Genomic DNA, 22,616 nt, shown 5'->3' with positions numbered 1-22,616 from the left:
GCTAGTTTAAGTTAATAGCCGCTCTCTCGTCCCCGTCCCTCTCCCCGCCAACTAATTAGGCTCTCGCCTTCTTACAGGAGAGCGAACAGCACCGGAGGCATCGCCACAGGGAAGAGCAGCACCAGTTCCCGGCGTTCCCGGGCAGCAGCAGCGGCGCCTCGTCCTGGACCCTCGACTACATTAAGGTGCGCACCGGCTGCAGCTGCGAGGTGACGCCTAAGCCGAGGAAGAGGAAGTTCGCGGCCATGAAGGTCAAGAGGACGAGGAGTAGCAGGGCGCGCTCGCGCTTCCCGATCGGCGGTGGCTACGGATATGGCGATCAGGCAAACTCCAGCGCGGAGGTGTGACGACACGAGATGAGCGAAATGATGCCAAGCAGCTATTACCACAGTCTTACTTCACGTTTAAATTATATTACGATAATAAATGCGCGGGTCACGAACTCTCATTTTGTCTATTAACTATGTTTTTTTTATATTTTTTATTTTTTATTTTTTTTTTTTTTTGTTTTGTTTTTTTTTTTTGTTTGTTTGTTTAAACTCTTTTAATGAGGATGGACGGATATGGAGATGTTTCTTTTTGCGTGAATGCATTATCTAGTGAAATTGTTTTATTATTATAATTATTATACGGCGTATCCGTTGCCTTACGATATCTATGCATTTATACATTATATATATATATATATATATATATATATATATATGTTTGTGAATGTGTGTGTTTGCGTACGCACATGTATGTGCATGCGCACACGTATGCGCGCATGCATATATGGGATGTATTGATATGCGCACGTGTGCGAGTACGCGCGCGCGTACATGTGTGTCGTGTATGAGGGCGTGTGTGCGTACGCACACCCGTATATATGTATATGTATACGTATATTTATATGTATACGCACATGTGTGTATATATATATATATATATATATATATATATATGTGTGTGTGTGTGTGTGTGTGTGTGTGTGTGTGTGTGTATATATATATAACTTTTTCTCTCTATGTTTTGTATGCGGCCAGTGTTTGCTACCATTTGTACGTAATTGAAAAAATGCGTTTATTTATAATAATTTTTAGACAAGTTTTTGTATTGTATGATTATTGTTAAGAAAACGAAAGAGCATATGTTAATGAGTTTTTCCACGCATTGGCGTAGATTATTCGCTTATCGTCGTGTACTTTTTGGTGCTTGGAGGAAATTCGTCGTTGCATTTACCGATGCTTTACGTATGTAAAAATATGGTACACCGAGAGATGAAGATTCGTTTCATTTCAACGAATTTATTAACTTGCTCGAGTACCAGAAATGTTATTACCTCGTACAAAGTAAGCTTTGAATGTTCTTTTTGTTTCATCATTATAACATAATCATCTCTTATTTATGAATAAGACCATTATTAGATGAAGTTTCAATACGGTTCAATACATTTTTTCACTTGCTATACATGTATTTATAATTGATTGTATTTGATTAACAAAATAATCCATGTATAATGATAAGCTACTTTTTAATAAATATAACCAAATTTTATTTGAATTAATTAAATATTTAAATGATACGCACCTATACACGCGCGCACTAACGCACACGCATATACACGAAATCATTTTACTTCATTAAATGAATATTTCTCTCGATGCATGCCTTGTAGTCACAATTCGTAGTCCTTATCAAGTTCTTACAATATTGAAATTAAAAACAAATTATTTAACATATTTCTTTTAAAGTCATTTTTTTTTTTTTTTTTTTTTTTTTTTTTTTTCTATGTATAGACAATCTAATATATAGTTTTTAATATGCTAATTTTGTAAATCTCAAATACTAGTCTTATATTTTAAATACAAAAAATATATACTAAGGAGATAATAGTTTTTGCAATAGCGGAAGAGAAAATTTCTCCATGCACCAAAATGAATTAACTTTATTTTCGAATGAAACAAATAAATATTCATAAGACGCGAAACTTTTTTATTTTTGCTAATCTACGGATTAAGTGAAGGAAAGTATAGAATCCATGTACCGCAATACGTATTTAATGTAGCGAGTATAATTATAGAACTTTAACGAAACATAAAAAAAAAGAGAAAAAAAATAATATGAATTGATTTGACATGTAATCCTTTGAACTATCTTGCACTTTACTCTTTTCCTATTATTATTACTATTATTATTATTATCATTATTATTATTATCATTATTATTATCATTATCATTATTATTGTTATTATCTTTACTTATATTATTTAGAACTCATGTAAAATGCATGAGGACTACTGTATTTTCCATTTTTCTGCTTTGCTACATCGACAAGTAAAGGTATAGACATTCTATTTACTTATATTTTAATCACATTTATACATCTTTTTTTTCTTTTTTTTTTTTTTTTTTTAATTTCTAAGCAAGCAATAAATACAGGAAAGATTATAAGTTATAAATTAAAGATATTTTGTTATAATTTTCTACGCAGAGCACATATTATCAATATGTAATATGTGTAACTTATATATATATATATATATAAATTTAGTATAGAAATAATTCTTTTACATGCATGCATCTGATATTTAATTTATAAATAATTTTATCCTGATAAATTAATTTATGTTCCTGAGTTAATCTTTTTATTCTAATAAAATACTTAATTTTTAGTCGCTAAGCGAAGCAAATCATTCTTTACACAAAAAAAAAACAAAAAAAAAAAAAAAAAAAAAAAAAAAAAAAACATTAAAAAAAAAATTAAAATAACAACTAATTAACCTTATGTTCGTATAATTCTTATATTTTTATTATCTATTTAATAAATATAATTGATAATTTTTTCGTGATGAATGAAATTTTGATTTTGTAAATCAGCGATTGTGAAACTTATTCGTTGAATTTTTGCTCTCTGGAAACATAAATCTGTCCATAGTTATTTATACTCAGTGATGCGAGTAAATGTATAATAACAATTTTATCAACTTTTATCATCGACTTATATAAATAATTAATTCCCTGTACAAAATTCTATTCATTTTATTACATTATTATTTTCCATTTCTGTACTATTATGTAAACTTTGTATATAAATGTCAAGAAAATAGTTTATTGTTTAACGTGACCACGATGCACTTTAATGATTTCTAAAATAAACCAAATTATAAGAAAAATATAGAACATTAAAAAACATAATGCAGTATCATAATTTTAAAATCCTTGTTAGTTTTATTTATTTTTTTATTTTTTAAAATTTTTTTCCTTTATTTTTTTTTTTATTTATCTTTTTTATTTATTTATTTTTTTTTTAACTAAGTTTATATTAATAATTTATAATAATATTTGGAATATCACATTATGGTATACATTTTGACAATTAAAGATTAATGTACAATTTGTGGTACATATCGACTATTCGACTGTTTGACAATCCACAAAAATATTTGAACGAAATAAGCTTGCAATCGAAGTTAAACGTTTATGTATAGAAAATGAGTTCAGGAATTTGTCCTCCTTCGATCGACGTCCCGTTATTTTCACCAGCTTCATAATTAAACAAAAACTTCACTTTTCCATGTTTAGCTCCACAATCCACCGTAACTCTTCTCAACCCTTTTGATCCGTAATGAGAATCTGGGCCCTGCAATATTCATAATAATACGTAACTTTCAACAGATTATTCCAATAAAGAATTAAAGAAGGTCTATAGAAGGAATATACGAACTTGAAATGTAGCAGAAGCTGTATACATAGTGTTTGGTAAAATTTCTACCGGCTCCTTAAATATCAAACGATAAGTATAATTGGATCCATCGCAACTAAAGCTGGTTGAATTTTTAGCAATTATTTTTCCGGAAGCGGTATGAATTAATTCAATTACAACATCGTATTCTGCTGGCCCAAATACACAACCGTAAACTCCATATCCCACTAAAAATATTTTCTCATCCACATTAAAGCTGAAATTATTTATCATTAGCTATATTATACAAATAAATTGTTTAATAAAAAAAAAAAAAAAAAAAAAAAAAAAAAAATACATATATATATATATATATTATGCGAATAACTATTACAATAAAAATATTAATATTGTACTGCAATATATTTAATGATAATGTTACATTTAGTAATTATTGCAGTATTTAGAATAAAAATTGTAAAATAATTGCAAATAAGATTGTTAATTAAACATTACCGAATTCGATCACTAGTACCATTGTAACCCCATCGATTTTCAGTTTGTTGGAAACGACAGACAGTTCGCTCTTTACCCATCATAAGACACCGAGGCATAGCTTCAAATCCAACCTGAGGCTTCGGATTTAATGTGAAATACAAGAATATCGAAACGACCTGTTAATCGTATACAAATATTGAAAGATTAAATCAAGCCTTTACGTAAAAGTAATTATAGCGAAAGCATTGGTCAGCACTTCTCTGTCAGTTAATAGTCCACACTGTGCTGGACCAATGGCAAACTCTTCCATCGACATCAGTGGAAAGCGAACCAGTGAAATAGCTCTGCCTAAAACAGACCTCTGGTTGTCCGATGTTACTGGTAGCTGCTGCCTGATGCACTCGGCTTCTGACCACCTACAAACATATTTTAAAATATAGAATAACATATTAATGATAAATATAAAATTAATAGATTGTAGAAGCCTGTAGAAGAAGTGTTAAAGGTCTCTTCCTTTTATAATTTTTGTAATATGTTTGAAACAATAAATTTACATTTTTTTAATAAATCCTTGTAGCTTTCTCAATTCAAATAGGTACTTTTAATGAATTTCGCAACAATACACTGACATAGAATAAAATAATATAAAATTATGTGTTACAAATTTATTGATTGCTAATAAGTTTTACCTGACAACGGCTTGAAAGATTTTTGACTCTCTAACACGTAATGTGTCTCGTTGCAACACAGTGATTAACGTATCTATATCAATGTCGGTGAATCCATCGGCGCTTAATGCATTAGTAGTAAATTTATCGATCGTATCAAGACAAATAGCAGCCAATTGAGGCTCGTCGAACAATCGAGCCTGTGCAAGGAGCAAACATGCATTGTCCGTTGTTAAATTACTCTTTAAATAATCGACGCAGTGTTTCTCTAGTGAAGATACTGCATATTTTTTTGCTGTGTACAACGTTGCCATTACTGTGTCCGGATTGATTGATATCTCATCGGTATAAAGAAACAAAAGCATAGCCAAAAATGTTTCTGACTCTACATCAGGTACTTCGATTTCATTGGACGAGGTCGCTAATGTGCCATTGAACATAGCGTCAAATACAGCACTGCCAGAAGATAAGACTAGTTTGTGAGCTGGAATTACGCATTGCTGTGTACCCCTTCCAACTCTGAACTTCACATCAGACAGAATTTCATTGTTGAAGAGGAATGTGAATCTTTCACGCATAGTTGCCTTGGTTCCTTGCCAATTGTATACGGATGATGGTGGAAAATTCGATTGCCCATTCTCTAATGGAATGCTAGTGCGCGCCCTTGCTTCTGGTCTTAAAACATTTGCTGAGTTACTCGGTGGCCTACTGTAAATTTAAACGAAACAATATTGACATTAAATACATTCGTTGACAGTCTCGTAGACGTCCTGCTAATCTTTCAATGCTTATATTAAAATATTTTTATCAGATTTTTATGCTATGGCAATATGAATAGTATTAACTTTTTAAAAATCTATGTTATTAAAATAATTCAAATCAAATATAATGAGAATTTATGAGTACATTTTCATTAAGGTGTAAAATAATGTAATTTAAATATAAAAATAAAAAATATTAATAGTTTAGCAAAATACCTAGAATATTGGTATCTTTAATACCAGTTATCGCAAGAGACGAAACAGGAATTTCGATTTGACCTTTGTTCCAATAACCAATATTATCCAACGATAAACCATCGCTATTATCTCATCCGTCTATCGATACATTAAAATTCAAGATACTTTTTTTTACCAATTTATTACTACATTATTCATAGCCCCTTTAATTCCACACTATCATTAATATTATTTCATGAGAAAAAAAAGTTATATTTGTAGATTATTGTTATCGTGGTATTCTTAAAAAGTCTTTCTTAAAACGACTGAACTAACCATATGCTTAATTTCTTAATTGATTATTTTATTTATACAAGCTTACGATTAACTGACTAAAAAGCGGAAAAAATTTAAACAAATTTCTTTATGAAAAATAATCATTCCTTCATATTCTATTGTTCTTCTTATTGTTTTTGTTTTTTTTGTATTGTATTGTTTGTGTAAAACTTTGGCAAAGTCAAGGTTGACCGATTATAATTCATATCCATGATATTAATAGAAAGTACAAAGAGTATTATGAGTATTAATAGTAGAATATTAAATAAAAATTTCTAATCCAAATTTCTTAAATTTTCTTAAAGTACAGTCCAAGATACTTATTAACCGCTCTCTAAAATATACTAAATAATAATACCAATTAACAAAGAATAGAGAATAATATTTTGTAAAAATTCATTGCAACTTTCAAATACATAATCTAAATTTGTGTAACTAACGTACGACTAACATTAATTATTATTAGCATTGTTATATATTTGACGAATGAATATTAACTTTCCAGGCACAGAGGTACAAATGTAATGCCACTTACTTATCACAATTGGAGGTAGATGGTTCATCGTTACGGGCACTTGTAGATGCTTGCTCTTCGTCGCATACAAATGTCAGAGCTCTTCTGACTTGATTTAACATAATGTTACCTGGTGGTTGCATATTTTGTGGCGAATCAATGAAAGCTTCGGCATTTTCAGCTTCGGCCTCGCGAGCTGCCTCCTCGTTCTCATGAATACTTAATCTTAGGTTGTACAACAATACTGAAGAAATTGGCTCACTTGCCGTTCGGCCTTCGGATGACATTTTGAAGGGAAAGTAATCGAAGTATGAAGTATCACTAGTATTCGTTACATTTAATCCAGCGAGGTAACGCAAATCAAAAATACCTTCTGCTTTGCATTTTTAATTATCTTAGCTGGGCATTTGATTCCGTCTCCTCGCAATGGCTTAGGTTAAAAAAAAAAATAATGATAATAATAATAATAAAAATAAAAAAAATAAAAAAATAAAAAAGTAATGGAAAAATAATCACAAAGGCTTTATGAACGTAAAACAAACGTTACTTAGGATTTCCAAGGAGAGTGCCGCATCGAGCTAACAGTTTCAGCGAAAAACAATTCGCTACTTCGCTACGTACGTGCAAATTTCATCGGAAAGCTCCACGATTGTGCTTGACGATAAATAAGCGTAGAGACTCGTTAAATTTCACCAGCTCGTTCATGTATTTAAGAAGAGTACTACTATACTTTTCGTCGAGATATATACATCGCGAGAGAACAATTGCATATATTTAATTGAGCATTGGATGTTTCGTTATCGTCTAAACTCGATTGGTAAGGAAGAGCCATTGCAGTTGTTTAGCATTGATGGTGTTTAGCCATTGATACAGCCGATTTTGAATAAAGTGCATCGACTGCTTTTATTGCGTTTGTAAATTGTATTGAAATAAATCAATGATGTGGCGTTGGGTTGATTTTTTTATTATCTTATGTAAGTATATTTTAATGCGCAATTCGTCGTGCCGCGTATACGAATGCGTGCAAATCATCGGGACGTTTGGCTCGTGTTTGTTTAACTCGTGTAAACAAAATTCTCTTACAATAAGCAATATTAACTTATATAATCTCGTGGTAATTTTCTTTTATTGAAATAAAATTATGTAGTTAAATTGCCAAATAATATATTTATTGCACGTAGTAGTTCATTTATTATTAATTTCATTTGTTTTATTGAATGGATACACAAAATATTGTCTGTTTTATCAAACAAAAATTCAATAACTCTATTTTAACATGCATCCAATTCAAAGATATTTGAAGTCTCGATTATTCGTGCACTGTTTTCATTATCAAAAAAACTTATATAGATCAGAAACGACAATGACAGTGCGAGACGCATTGAATTTAGCTTTAGACGAGGAATTAGCCAAAGATGAAAAAGTGTTTATTATGGGAGAAGAAGTAGCCCAATACGATGGTGCTTATAAAGTGACAAAAGGCCTGTGGAAAAAGTACGGGGACAAAAGACTTATAGACACACCTATTACGGAAGCAGGATTTTGTGGAATAGCAATTGGAGCCGCTTTAGGAGGACTGAAGCCTATATGCGAATTTATGACTTATAATTTCTCGATGCAAGCTATCGATCGAGTTGTTAATGGCGCGGCCAAGTCTCTGTACATGTCGGCAGGACGCTACTCCGTTCCAATTGTCTTTCGTGGACCTAATGGCAACGGTAAGGGTCTCGCTGCTCAGCATTCTCAATGTTTCGCCGCATGGTATATGCATGTTCCTGGTTTGAAAGTAATGTCACCTTGTACATGCGAAGATTATAGAGGAAGCCTTAAAGCAGCCGTAAGGGATCCAGATCCGGTTGTTATTTTAGAGAGTGAATTATTGTACAACGTGAAATTTCCATTAACGAATGAAGCGCTGGATGCCAATTTTACTATTCCCATAGGGAAAGCAAAAATAGAAAAAACTGGTAAACACATCACTTTAATAAGTCACGGTCAGGCTACTTTATATACCATCAAGGCAGCTGAGATGCTCGCTGGCGAAGGTATCGAGGCAGAAGTCATTAATTTAAGGTCGCTGAGACCTTTAGACTGGGACACCGTCTTCAAATCCATAGAAAAAACACATAAATTAATGACGGTTGAACTTGGATGGCCAAGATGTGGTGTCGGCGCCGAAATTGTTGCGACAATAATGGAAAATCCAGTATTCTTTCAATTAGATGCACCAGCTGTAAGATGCACGGGTGTCGATGTGCCTATGCCTTATTCGGAAAAAATTGAACACGACTGTACGCCAAAAGAAACACACATCGTGGAATTTGCCAAAAAAGTGTGCGGTACCAGTATTTAACGGTAGATAAATTGAATCCAATTTACTTTTGAAGTGTTTAGGTAGAAGATATTAATTTAAGATATATTTTAAGCATTTGAATCAGTCTGCCATTTAAAAAGACCTTTAGATAAAAAAGATCTAAATAAATAATCAAGTCGTAGCAATGGTGTAGAAATTGTCACAAGAATAATGTATAATTTACCAGTTATAAGATATACAGGTATTTGATGTACCTATTCCTTATTCTGAAAAAATTGAGTATAATTGTACACGAAATGATTGCTTGTATTGAAAAATTTACCCCAAACAGTACAGACGCTTGAAAATACATAACTGTGATAAATTAGAAACTAATTCATTTATAATATATTGAGGCATAAATTATAGAATTAAGATCATCAAGATCCTTGGACTAAGCACTGTGTTTTTCAATCTATAGAAAAAACATGATTAAATGGCTATCGAGTCTCTTTGGCCAAGATGTTGTATTAATATTGAAATTATTGCAACAATAATAATACAAGGCCCAGTTGTTGTTTAGCTAGTTGTAAAATAAATCAGTATTGTTATCATTATGCCTTATATTGAAAAAAGACTAGAGATTCTACACTAAAAGAAACTATAGTGTTTATCATGAAAAGTCTGCAAATCCAAAACTGAACTATGTTAAACTAAAGCAAAATTAATTTATAGTATTATAAAATATTTTGTATTAAAAATAAAAAGTATATTATGAATATTTAATTATGACATTTACAATTATTAAATACAACTTCATATTGTAAATACGTTCGCCTATCAATTACTTTATATAATAATCATTTCATCATAATGATAAAACTATAATTTAAAAATTCTACACATAAATTTTAATCTTCAATTTTACGTGAAAAATTATGATGATTCTTATTATAAATAAATATAAATAAGATAAATTTTTATATAAAAAGTTGTAATTAGCATTTGTCAATATTTCGAATTTGTTGTTTTACCTTAATGAATTATGTTGATCCATCATTAAACAATTTACAAATTTTAAAAATTTCATGTTTTATTTTAGCTTTACTTTGAATTTTATATATATGTAATTTTCTATATATTTTAATTTTGTCATCATACTCTTGCGTAACTTTAATTTATAAAATTTGAATGAAAAACGAGCTCATATATATAATCTTCTAGAAAAGAAATTAATGTTAAATCAATAACAATATACGTGTTATATTATCGTAACTGAATTTAATTCTAAATAATTTTGGTTAAAATAAATTTTATTTATTTCATTATTTACTCGATCTTCCCATTCGTTTTTTTATTCCTTTTTTTTTTTTTTTTTTTTTTTTTTTTTTTTTTTTTTTTTTTTTTTTTTTTCTTTCTTCTATTTATTTATTAATTTTTTTATTTTAATTGAGAAATATATGTCGTATAGAGTAACTTTATGAGTTTTTCTATTTAATTTAAATATATATTTAATGTAGTAATAAAATTATATATTTTATTTTGTTACATGTGCTGTCTTCTATATCTGCCTATTAAATTTAATGAAACTCAATGTATGTAATAATAAACTATCTATTTTCTTACAGATGGATTAATTAAAAAATAAAAAAAAATAAAAAAAAAAAAAAAAAATAATATATTTAGGATAGATAACTTCACCTAAAGGTACCAATATTTTATTATTAAATCACAAATTACAAGCATCATTTATTTAGATTACTTATACGAACAATGTTTAAGAAATTTTCAGATAAACGATTGTAATGAGAAATCTAAAACATGTACACAGCAAGGCAGAAAGTTTATTGGTTTGCAATAAATTCTCGGATTTCGGTTTTTTTATTGCAAGTAGTATTTAATGCAATCTGCTCGGATCATTATGCCGATGCTTTCAAAACACCATCTGACCCAAATGAAAAATATTTGTTATTAGATGGTACAATTGAATTTCTTCTTGGAGGATTGACAAGATGGGACGCACAATATTACATACACATTGCAAAATATGGATACACGTACGAGAATACACTTGCTTTTTTCCCATTATTTCCATTATCACTGAAATATATCACCGTGGTGCTTAATAATATAGGTTCGTTAATTCTTAGCTATAGTAATATTATTGTGATAATAGGTTTTGTAATTAACTTTATATGCTTCGTTAAAGCAACGCTCATTCTTTATGATCTCACCGAAGTAGTTTTTAAAAATACCAATGTAGCCTACAGAGCAGCCATACTTTTCTGCATAAATCCGGCCAGTATTTTTTTTACTGCTCTTTACACGGAATCGATGTTTGCGTACTTAACATTTTATAGTATGCTAGAAAGTACAAGCAATAATCCCTGTGTTTTCATATCATTGGGTCTTTCCACTCTTGTACGATCCAATGGCTTAATCAATATTGGATTTCCAATCTATACTTGGTTAAGAAATTTGTTCACAAATACTATTCCAAACTATATATCGGAAAATCAGCTTTATCATTCTAATAAAAAGTCTTTATTATTTAACTTTAGGCATATATTTATAAGCGTCTCGCAAATAATTAGTGTAATAATTTTATCTTTATTACCATTTTGCTTTTTACAAATCTATAATTATACGGAATTTTGTAAGTTAAATTACAATTCGTCGTTTCCCTTGCATGTGAAACAATATGCTCAGAACAATAATCTCTTGTTACTTGGGAAACAAGAATTTCCATGGTGTTTGTTTAAAATGCCAATAGCATATTCCTATGTGCAACGAAAGTATTGGAACGTTGGCTTTTTAAGATATTATCAGTTACGACAAATTCCAAATTTTTGTCTCGCCTTTCCCATTTTATATTTAATGATGAAGTGCAGTATTTGCTTCATTAAAGAACACAAATCAAAATTTTATACGCTCGAATTTTTTACTGGTGAAACGGTAAAAGATAAAAATCATCAAGTTTATCCAATAGAAATGTTTGTTTTTGTAATGCATGGATTATTTTTAACACTTTTCAGTATATTTATGGTACATATTCAAGTAAGTACGCGACTTTTATGTTCTGCTAGTCCCATATTATATTGGTATTGCGCCTTGGAAACAATGCCAAAATTGTCGAACGACAGTAAGGAAATTGAATACGAAAATCACAGGAATATATTATCGAAATGGAAAGTATTTTTCTTCACGCAACAACAATATTTGTGTATAGAAAAACTAATTTTCGGATATTTTCTTGGATATACTATAGTCGGTTGCTTTATGTTTTCAAATTTTTTACCTTGGACGTAAGGATTGCAAGGGATGATTTAATTTTTGTTACTCTTTAAAATTACATTATGTGTTGCACGATAAAAAAAAAAAAAATTAAACCATTTGTATGTAAATGTATAAAAAAACATTATTTTAAAATAAAGTAATTTATTTTTGAAATTAAAAGATCGCTCATCGTTTTAATTTTAATACATTAAAATAATAATATTTTACTCATTATGTATTCAAATATAACACACTACACTGCATTCTTTAATTATTTATTATATTTACAGTTTAATACATTTATTACATAGTACAAAATAGTATATTATTATATAATTTATATCTCATGTTGTTTCTTATGTTTTAAGACGTCGGTTGGTGTAAGATATAATGTTTTTTCACACTCTGGACAATCGTAAGCAATGGCATTTTTCTTTTTTGATTTTACCGACATTGATTTTACATTGTCTTGCGTGACACTTGTTGTTTTACAACTATTTATATGTTGCAACTTTTCAATCACTGAATAAGTGCCTTTGAAGTCACATATTTGACAATTCCATTCGGTTTCCATCATTTCATAAGCTATTCTATCACTCCATTCGCTTTCTACAAGGCTATATATATATATATATATATATATATATATATATATATATAAATGTTAAAAATTATAAATATACAGAGATGTAATTACTGACAGTAAATGTCAATTATCGTTATAATAAAGCGTTCCTTACCAATTAAAAGTAATTTGTTTTGTAACACGTACACCACCTTTTCGTTCGTGCGGTTCACATTTAAAATCACTTGAAAATGGATTCGGTTGTAAAATTGTGACGTTCTCTTCCTTTCCCACATATATATTTTTCAAATCTGCCGTTAATAATCTTTTTATTGTATATGGTAGTGATGTATGCATATAATCGACAAGCTCCCTACTCAATTCATATTCAATATTGTCAATATCTTCCTTTTTTTTCTCTTCGGATGAACAATCTAAAAAGTAAATTGTATTATTCTTATGAACATGTATACATATGTGTGTGTAATTGTATTTTTATTTACATTGAAGTTGTAAATTTAATAACTGATCCCACTTTTGTCGCAGTTTGGCAACTTTAAACAAAAGAAATGCACCACTGTCAGGTGTTGGAAAATCCAAGGATATCCATGAGTCACAAACAAGTCTAAAATTTAAAGATTTTAGAAGATATTAATCATACCAAATAAAATTACTCAATCATGATGAAATTTACTTTTACTGTTATAATAGGAAAGAATTATATATATATATATATATATATATATATATATATTATATATATTTTAAGGCATATTTTATTTTTGATTAATAATCAAATTGCACTGTAAAGATTAAAATTTATAATACTCACGTTGTAAATGTCAAGTTAGTATCAATTTCTTGAGAAAAAAGTAGTAATGTTTGTGCAGCTGGCACTCTTAGAGTATTTACTAAATATGGTTTTGTAGTTTCCAATAGCGATCTATTAAAAAGTTTTTAAAAACGTGTATTAAACAAATAATTTTTTGTAAATAAAATAAAAACGTGTACTTTACAAATACGCTAATATCTGATGTTTAGCACTAATGGGAGTTTTTGATTTATATCCTGGAATATATACAATGTCAGATTCTTCAAGTTGTAACACTTGTGGATGATTTCCAAAAAAGCCCATTGGATGTAGCGCAACAAATGGTTTGACTTTGGTATGAAACAGCTGTTCGCTCACAGTCTAATACATATATTATTAAATATAATAATATTATATATAATATAATATATATATATATATATATATATTATATTATATATAATATTATTATATTTAATAATATATGTATATATATATACATATATATATAGTATGTATTACACAATATAATAATTTAAATTACCTTGCAATAATTAAATTCATCTGAAATTGCAAACTGAGGATATAAGCCACTACATAAAATAAGTTTCAGCATCATCAAATCCTTATAACTACAAGCAGTTGAAGCTGTTACTAAATTGCTAACTTGAGAAAAATCATTTTTCATTCTAAATTCCACATCTTTAATATCAATTTCCTCGTCTTCTTTGTCATCCTCTATTCGTATATTATCATCGTCTAATTTTAATTGCTTTCTCTTTTTAGAATCAGTTTGTTTATAAGATCTTTTTAGAGATCTAAGTAGTTTCATCTCTCCATACCTCATAATTCGCTCAGAACTTGTCATTTCAGAATTAATTTCAGATGAATGCAGTAAATTACAATCCTTAAAATAATATAAAATATATTAGAAAAGAATGTTGCAAATTATTGTTGCATAAAAGCTTACTTCTAGTAAATCCTTAAATTGAGTTCGTAGTTTCGTCATCTCATAAAATCTCTGCTCCTCTAATCCTCTCCTTTTACACCACTTTTTACTAGTACTACTACCAGAGCGTACTTCAGTATTTGTGTGCTTTATTTCAAGCCATTCTTTATACGCATTTAGTAACGTTACTGGCTCTCCATGATCGGACTCTAAATTCTTTCTCGATGCCTAAAATGTACAATATTTTATGTGAATCATATATATATATATATATTTCTGCAAATGTACAAATGTATTTATTTACATCTATTTATATCTATTATTGACTTATGTTGCCTATGTACTCTCATAGTATATACATTCAAATACCAAGCTTATAAAAAAATACTATAAATTGAATTGAGACTTACTTCACAATCAAGATCTCTGTAAGCTCTATTAGTGAAAGGACTTTGTACGCTAAGGGCAGCAGCTAACGATAGAACCGGTTCTACCTGATGGAACAGAGAACCCATAATTAGCATTTTTCCAATTGTTATATCAACCGGAAGCCTTGCAAGAGTTTTTCCAATGCTTGTTAATTTTTCATTTTCTGCTAAAGCGCCCTAAAATTAATTAAAAATAATTTACTTAAATATGCAAATAAAGTAATAATAAATATAGTTATTTAAAAAATAGTTTAATTTTAAGCATACATGCTCTTTCAATGATAATATAGAATTTTCAATGCTTTCTGCTGGCGGAGGTTCGATAAAAGGAAATTTACGTGGATCTGGTAAGCCCATTGCAATCATTTGGAGCAAGGATGAATCGAGTGGTACTCTTTGTAGCTCGGGTGTCGAGTATTTTTCAAAAGCTGAATAATCGTCACTCGAGTAAAGTCTAAAAAAATGTTTAATTTTAATAATGCGAGGTAAAATGTATCTTGAGAAAAAAATATCTTTAATATTAAAAAATATTATGGAAAAAATTGTTTATAAATGTTAAAAAATACCTATAGCATACTCCTGGTCCAGTTCTTCCAGCTCTCCCTTTCCTTTGCTCAGCACTCGCTTTACTTATCCAGAATTCTTTAAGTTTTTGCATTTTACAGATAGGATCATAACTCATTTCCTTTACTTTTCCACTATCCACTACAAATCGTATTCCATCTATAGTAATCGATGTTTCTGCAATGTTTGTTGATACTATGCACTTACGCACACCATCAGGAGTATAACCAAACACCTAATAAAGAAAAATTGTATAAGTAAAATAGATATTTATACATCGACAAAAAAATTGCTACATTAAATTAATACTTTATCTTGATCTGCTATAGAAAGTGTACTATGTAAAGGTAAAACAATCCAATTGTTGTTTTTTTTACCGTACTCTTTAGCAGCATCGACAACAGCTGTGATTTCACTCATTCCACTTAAAAAAATGAGTAAATCACCTCTTTCAGTAGCTGAAAATAATATAAGGAACTAACATTGTGAAAAATGTAACGACGTGTTTCTTTTTTTTTATTTTTAAATTATCATCACAATTTTCTTACGTGGATAGTCCTTATCAATTATTTGCATAATTTGAATATATGGACTAGGATTAAATCTCTCAGACTTGGAATATTTATCTTCAATAAGTACAGGTCTATAATGTAATTGAATAGGATACAATCGTCCAGGAACCTAAGTAGTTAGAAAGTTCTGTAATATTACTTGCAATTGTTGTAATGTCAAAATAAATAAAATTTAATTTACTTGAATTATCTTTACATCTTCGTTAGCAAAATAATTACTGAACAATTCAATGTTAATTGTAGCAGACATTAAAACTAACTTTAAATCGGCTCTTTGATGTATGAGACACTTCATAATACCGAGTAAAAAGTCACCGTGTAAGTGTCTTTCGTGAACCTCATCTAAAACAATAACGTCATATTGAGAAAGTTCTGCTTCTCCAGAGACCTAATGATTAAATTAGTTTTAATTAATGCAGGATTTACAACTTCTTTATGGTGTGAATTTGTTCAATATTAAGTTTATTAGCATATTTTACAACTAGGCAACCTTACTTGTCTTAAAAGAAGTCCTTCCGTAATAAAAGTTATTCTTGTATCTTGACCTTTTTGTTTTTCAAATCTAATTTGATAACCAACTTCGTTCTTATTTTCTGTTAAAGTTTCGTAGGCAACTCGTTTGGCTAAAGATATACAAGCTATTCTTCGGGGCTGAGTACATGCTAAACATAAAGAGCAAGTTTTAAACGTTCTTTTACAATAGACATTATTAAAATGTTAAAAATTATAAAATTATAATTGTACCTATTTTATTAAATCCTCCTCTATAAAGATATTGAGGTACTTGCGTTGATTTTCCACAACCAGTGTCCCCGGCAATGATAACAACTCTCTCATTGTGCACGGCATATAGTATTTCATTCTTATATTGAGCGACGGGTAAGTTTGCTTGCTCTCTTCTTAATTTTCTTAACTTTTCAAACACCTCTTTGTGTTTAAAATCCATGTAACTTGTAATAATATCTTTAAATTTATAAAGCCTTTCAGTAGTCAGTTCTTTCGTTGTTTGAACATTTGTAAATAATTCTCTACTACGATAATCGAGGGAAAAATTAAAACAGTAAGACTTATCATAAGATTCTGGTATTCCAATTGAATTTACACTGTGCGTAACATTTTTATTTGTATTTCCGACTTTCTTTTCCATCAATTCATACTTTTTAACAAAAAGCCAAAACTCCTCATTATCCTGAACTAAATTATAACTTGAAAGAGCTTTATTTAAGCTTTGCTTATACTTTAAATACGTAAAATCTAAATCGATATCAATTTCAGAATCATCTTTATCTTTTCTATTATCATGTTTTCTCGAATGATGTTCCACAGTTTGTTTCGATGGGCCAGGTTTAGAAATGTTAATAGATGCATTTCTATCAAATTCAGTTAAACTGTTTTCATTATTTTTATTCATAATTACTTTGTCTTTGGCTAAATTGTCAATTGTTTGTTTGTTATAGCTATATGAATCGAAATCTCTACTATGATCTTTTATTATATTCTCTTCTACATCATCCCTATATTTGTTATTATCTATAGCATCGGAGTCCTTTATTCTTTCTCGTTCTATGCTATCTTCAGAATCATTACGCATATACTTTTTTTTCACAGCCATAGACTGCTCCCCATCGCTACTCGATGATTCTTTAGAACGACGTTTATGTTTTTGTTTCTTATGTTTTCCCTTCTTGGAGTGTCGTTCTTTCCTATCACGACTAGTTTTTTTCTGCTTACTTTTATGCTTCTTCATTTTTTACAATTTACTTGATTTTATTTGATTTGATTACATTAAAATATGCATATACTACAATGCATTACCATATAATTGAACAATATATTATTATAGTTCTATTATTATTTATTGCTTCACCATCCTCCTGTGTATAACTTTTATACTTTCAATAAAAACATTAAATGCAAAAGAAGTATTTTATTACTGTTTTCTAACCTCAAAAAAATAGAGCCTTCTTAATGTTTTAAATTAAATTAAACTTTAAATTAAACAATTCATTTATTCAATTAAAGATACAACTTCACAAGCATCAATCATAAATCGACTAATTTAATTAACAATTACATTTCAAAGACTCATAATAATTATATCATACAGTTTTAAAATTTTTCTAAATAAAGTACAAAATAAACCACGACTATCCTACATTCCTTGGAGTGCTCTTCTTTTTTTTTTTTTATTCATACTTCTCATTCCCAATTTGCTATTTTTCCATTCTTCAAATGTACATAGCAATGACTAATTCAAGAAAAACGAAAATCTAAAATCTCTTATAATTTGTAATAACGAATTAACATTTCTGAAGTATGATTAGCGAATAAGCGCGCGAAATTACAAAATCTATTGTTAGTAGTAGTAAGGAATGCCCTTGATATATGCATTTCCTGGAGATATTGTAATTTGTAGCAAATACAATTTCCAATGCAAAGCACTCGCTGTCCTGCAGCGAACGAACCTGATTAAATATTATGCAGGTAAATCATGCGTGCAAAGAAAGGTCGCTGTATACGCAAAACAACCGTATCTACGCAACGAAAGGATATTAGGAGCGGGGGTGGACTTTCTTAGATACTTGTAGCTATTTAGATAGAAGCCGCTAATTTCCTCAGCACTGGGATAATTACTGTTTTCACCCGGTTCCGTTCACTGGCTTAATCTTAAGATCTTGAATAAAGATTCCATTCTCATCGACTGATGCTCATTTTATTATTATTATTCATTGTCGTGGTTGTTGTTGTTGTTGTTGTTTGTTGTTGTTGTTGTTGTTGTATTATTATTATTATTATTGTTATTATTATTATTATTATTGTTATTATTATTATTATTATTGTTATTATTATTCGTAGCAGTCGTAACAGTAGTACTAGTAACAGTGGTGGTGGTAGTGCTAGTACAAGTCGTCGTTCTAATACAACGTATCTGCATTATATTTAAAAAGTTTTTTTGAAAATTATTTTGTTAACATATTTTATAAAAAATACGCAACAGTATTATTTTTCAATATCATTTGCATGTTTTTTAAGCATTAGTTTTTAAGCGCTTAAAATATTTATTAAAAATTACATCAAGTACTATAATGTTGTTATATCCGTGTATGCGTATTTTTACATATTGATTCAGCCTCTTTCTTTACTATAATGTAACGCATATCTTGATTATCATCCTTTATAATTGAATTAAGCCTTTATTAAAACAATATATTTACAAATGTTTTTCACGTTTTTAGATATGAAATTTTTTATTAAAAATTTGTTCATCTGATTGATCTTTAGTTTCTGCAACTTTTTTCAACGAGTTTATTAAATCGAATGAAAATATCTAACATGAGCTTGTAAAACGGTACGTATAAGAGCAATTACATTAACGTATAACAAATGATAAAATTATAATATGCCCTACTTTTTAAGACTAAGCCTTCAATTAAAAGAATGGTTGACATTTATGAAATTAACGTTGTTACTTAAATATTATACTAATAGAATTGCAGAACGAATGGGCGGTGGAACAATCCGAGGGAATTATAATTATAAAAGCAATGCAAGCTTAATAAAACTATAAACTGCCAATATCTTTCATTGGATTTCATAATAAATACAAAACAATTAAAAATAAAAAACAAAAATACACTGAGTTTTAAATGAAAAAATTAAAGTAAATATATGTTTACTGTCCCCACTCTCTAACACTATTATAAGCGATCTTCACGAGTTCATGCAAGTCCTCGATAAGGTCGGGAGTGGCATATTGAGTTCATTCATTACTCACGTAAAACCAACTGCTCGTTCCTCTATATAAGACCTATAAGAACTTTTACGTACTAATAACAATTACGTAATTAATCATTCAATCATAATATTTTTCAAAAATTAACAATATATATATATAAACAAAAGACAACAGTTGAAAAGTTTTGAAAATAAGAAATGGAAAAAATTATTTATATATAGAAATAGAAGGCTGATAAAACAAAATTATTTTATTATATTATATATATATATATATAATAATCAATTAACAAATATCGCATTATCAATAATGACAATTGAATATAAACGATTTCTCGGGAATTACAAAGAAGTTGAGCGATTGATTTTCATCTAAGATTTACAGCATGAAAAATAAAGCAATCAATCCAATAAACGATCGCCAATACCATAAGATTTTAATTTATTTTAATTGTCAAATTAACGAACAGTATATAGAAAAGGAAAAGGACGTTTATTGGGCATCCTTTACCCAACATAAGGCAAAACAGACACTGTCGTGGAAAACGCCCTCGTTAAGCCACTACGCATATAACACTAAACAATGTAGAAAATTGACGGTATTACCTTCACTAGGAAAATGCAAGTTTGCCGTAAATAAAATCATAAAACTCTAATCACATTCAAGAGATATTATAAATGCAAATTAATCTCATTCCATTGTATTTGTGACAACATAGAGTTATATAATGTAACGTAATATGATAATTATAATGAAACAAGTATAATAAGATTTTTTATAATTCTATTATCTTTCATTGATGATGCATGATGATACATCCAATTAGAAGGACATAGAAGGAGATAATAATGTATCTGTGCTATTTTTTGAGAATTTCAGGGATCGATTACATTATTTATAATGGAATGCAACAACTGTGATGCAACGACGACCCATGAGTATAAAAAAAACATATATAAAATTTACGTTATAAATAATTCTAGAAATTTACAATTTAATTTTACATTTTGCTATAATTTATATTTATAAATGAATAAAATTTCAATTCCCTTATTTATAATTAGATATATGGGTACTACTGTCTAATATTTTATAGATTTTCAAATTCTTATGATTTTAATGTTGCTTTAGTAAGTTACTCGAGCATGTACAAAATGTATAAATTATTGAGAAATAAAAGGCTTATTTGATCATTGCTTAGGTAAAAAGTGAAAAGAATTCATGCGCACATATTGATGTTTTATGATGAAAAATAGTATAATTCTATTAAGAAATCGGCGATGTTACATCATATACATTAAATAAAATAAATATTGAGTCATTTAAAAAACGCAAACATTTTAATATCTATGTACAAACGGTTTTACTTTTCAAATAAATCAGATTCAAAGTGAAGTAATCACTATAGTTGAAAAAGTCTATATTATCATTATTATAAATTCAACGAACATTATTTTACATTACATAAACATGCAAAAACGCACCCACTACCTTACCTATTATTTAATCAAATATTTAAAAATGTGGTACATTTCTTAGTAGATTTGGATTAAAAAAAGGACTTTGACATATCATCTTGAAACAAATATACAAAATTATTTATTACATTATGTAATTCGATTTCTGTATTGTTTAATGAAATTCGTTGTACAACAAATGGTAATTCAAATTTTACATTATTTTATTAAATTTCTTCCGAGATTTGTCGAATATTACAATAATGTTCCGATCATCGATAAGATATAGTAATTAAATACCGCAAACGCGCCATAAATTAAGAAATATGGTCGATTTATATAAAATAATTAGAAATTTATACAAGTAGAGATAAATTCGTAATTAAAATAAATGAAGCAACATAAATTTAGATATTAAGCCATAATAATCTGAATTAATTAGTAAAAATGTAAAAATGTAAAAATGTAAAAATGTAAAAATGTAAAAATGTAAAAATGTAAAAATGTAAAAATACAATACAATTTATTCTGGAATTATAAATATTTTATATGTTAATAAAATAATCTACTGACTAATAATGACTGATTTTTAATGTCCACTCCCACCAATACACATATTAATTCAGAATGTTTTAGTAAGATATTACAGCAACCGATTGGTACGATAAGATTTTTTTCATTTAAATATTAGAATTCTGATTCAATTTCAAGATGTAGATAAGCTTTTATGACTTGCATGTGATGCTGGATTTGTTTAATACAAGTATAGAGGTACAGAAGTATCGAGCATGTTCTTAGAAATTTTAGGCGATAGAAATATGAAACTCATGATATGAATTACTAAGAATTTCAATACATATTTAACTGTTTTTAGAAATGGCAAAATTGCCAAGATTAGTCAGTTTCCTCGACTTTTACTCCCACATAATATCCCACAATTTAGTAACAAATATAAATAATAATATTCATAAAAAAAATTAATTAAACCATATACGATTATATAAATATTCTCTAATAGCAATGTATCTTTTTTTTTTAATTTATATTTAAATTTCAGTTCTATGACATTTTAATGGTAACTCTTTACATATTCCGTACTTGGTTTGATTGAGCTACAATTAGTTGGCGAGCCTCGTCTTTTTATCTTATAACTCAGTCTTGCCCCTATTAATTCAAATTAAACATGTGCTTTCTAATTACGATAATGATGCTTGCTATGATAACTCGATTATTAAAGAAATGTATAATATTTACTCTTACATTACGGATAAAATATAAGCTTAGAAATTAAATCTCAAGAGCACAAGACAATACGTAAGATTACCAAGTCATTAATTAATTGTCTTC

General features: G+C 28.6%; 5 protein-coding genes across 7 annotated transcripts in view; 3 read left to right on the top strand and 2 right to left on the bottom strand.

Moving 5' to 3' along the window:
• Positions 1-468, top strand: part of LOC105364195 (uncharacterized) — a 131,848-nt gene extending 131,380 nt beyond the window's left edge. For both annotated transcript variants that reach the window (XM_011502074.1, XM_011502073.1), the window contains exon 5: positions 78-468. In XM_011502074.1, the coding sequence (XP_011500376.1) occupies positions 78-347 (270 nt within the window). In that variant the 3' untranslated portion in view covers positions 348-468. The remainder of the gene's footprint in view (positions 1-77) is intronic.
• Positions 469-3,294: 2,826 nt separating this feature from the next.
• On the bottom strand, positions 3,295-7,056 carry LOC105364194 (BTB/POZ domain-containing protein 1). The gene is made up of 6 exons (XM_011502072.1): positions 6,640-7,056; positions 4,852-5,538; positions 4,419-4,578; positions 4,181-4,338; positions 3,707-3,941; positions 3,295-3,622 (listed from the first exon to the last, which is right to left on the bottom strand). Exons 1-6 carry the CDS (start codon positions 6,903-6,905, stop codon positions 3,461-3,463), a joined length of 1,668 nt encoding a protein of 555 aa, XP_011500374.1. The 5' UTR covers positions 6,906-7,056; the 3' UTR covers positions 3,295-3,460.
• A 793-nt stretch (positions 7,057-7,849) lies between these two features.
• Positions 7,850-9,043, top strand: LOC105364193 (pyruvate dehydrogenase E1 component subunit beta, mitochondrial). Its single transcript, XM_011502070.1, has one exon. It carries the CDS (start codon positions 7,895-7,897, stop codon positions 8,969-8,971), a length of 1,077 nt encoding a protein of 358 aa, XP_011500372.1. The 5' UTR covers positions 7,850-7,894; the 3' UTR covers positions 8,972-9,043.
• Positions 9,044-10,587: 1,544 nt separating this feature from the next.
• On the top strand, positions 10,588-12,274 carry PIG-V (phosphatidylinositol glycan anchor biosynthesis class V). 2 transcript variants are annotated; one of them, XM_011502069.1, is made up of 2 exons: positions 10,588-10,618; positions 10,704-12,274. In XM_011502069.1, the coding sequence occupies exon 2, from the start codon at positions 10,733-10,735 to the stop codon at positions 12,218-12,220; it is 1,488 nt and encodes a 495-aa protein (XP_011500371.1). In that variant the 5' UTR covers positions 10,588-10,618; positions 10,704-10,732; the 3' UTR covers positions 12,221-12,274. The 2 variants fall into 2 exon arrangements, with proteins under 2 accessions (XP_011500371.1, XP_011500370.1); XM_011502068.1 differs by having other exon boundaries at positions 10,694-12,274.
• Positions 12,275-12,477: 203 nt separating this feature from the next.
• On the bottom strand, positions 12,478-17,823 carry LOC105364254 (probable ATP-dependent RNA helicase DHX34). Its single transcript, XM_011502141.1, has 15 exons — positions 16,821-17,823; positions 16,572-16,738; positions 16,258-16,464; positions 16,053-16,185; positions 15,814-15,962; positions 15,507-15,739; positions 15,208-15,394; positions 14,923-15,117; positions 14,534-14,740; positions 14,108-14,470; positions 13,769-13,944; positions 13,585-13,695; positions 13,256-13,377; positions 12,928-13,186; positions 12,478-12,804 (listed from the first exon to the last, which is right to left on the bottom strand). Exons 1-15 carry the CDS (start codon positions 17,821-17,823, stop codon positions 12,525-12,527), a joined length of 3,792 nt encoding a protein of 1,263 aa, XP_011500443.1. The 3' UTR covers positions 12,478-12,524.
• Positions 17,824-22,616: the final 4,793 nt, after the last annotated feature.

The sequence above is a fragment of the Ceratosolen solmsi genome, unplaced genomic scaffold (genome assembly GCF_000503995.2).
Source record: "Ceratosolen solmsi marchali unplaced genomic scaffold, CerSol_1.0 scaffold43, whole genome shotgun sequence".
NCBI lineage: Eukaryota > Metazoa > Arthropoda > Insecta > Hymenoptera > Agaonidae > Ceratosolen > Ceratosolen solmsi.
The sequence above is the reverse complement of the archived record's forward strand: the minus strand, read 5'-3'. Positions and strand labels throughout refer to the sequence as shown.

Excerpts from the sequence above, each read along its gene's own strand:
- LOC105364194 (XM_011502072.1), bottom strand. The coding sequence starts at position 6,905 with ATGTCATCCGAAGGCCGAACGGCAAGTGAGCCAATTTCTTCAGTATTG. Across the intron at positions 4,579-4,851 it reads ATCTTTCAAGCCGTTGTCAG|GTGGTCAGAAGCCGAGTGCA; the intron begins GTAAAACTTATT and ends ATATGTTTGTAG. Across the intron at positions 4,339-4,418 it reads GACTATTAACTGACAGAGAA|GTCGTTTCGATATTCTTGTA; the intron begins GTGCTGACCAAT and ends TACGATTAACAG.
- LOC105364193 (XM_011502070.1), top strand. The coding sequence starts at position 7,895 with ATGCATCCAATTCAAAGATATTTGAAGTCTCGATTATTCGTGCACTGT.
- PIG-V (XM_011502069.1), top strand. The coding sequence starts at position 10,733 with ATGTACACAGCAAGGCAGAAAGTTTATTGGTTTGCAATAAATTCTCGG.
- LOC105364254 (XM_011502141.1), bottom strand. The coding sequence starts at position 17,823 with ATGAAGAAGCATAAAAGTAAGCAGAAAAAAACTAGTCGTGATAGGAAA. Across the intron at positions 16,186-16,257 it reads AAGATGTAAAGATAATTCAA|GTTCCTGGACGATTGTATCC; the intron begins GTAAATTAAATT and ends CTAACTACTTAG. Across the intron at positions 13,696-13,768 it reads CATCAGATATTAGCGTATTT|ATCGCTATTGGAAACTACAA; the intron begins GTAAAGTACACG and ends ACTTTTTAATAG.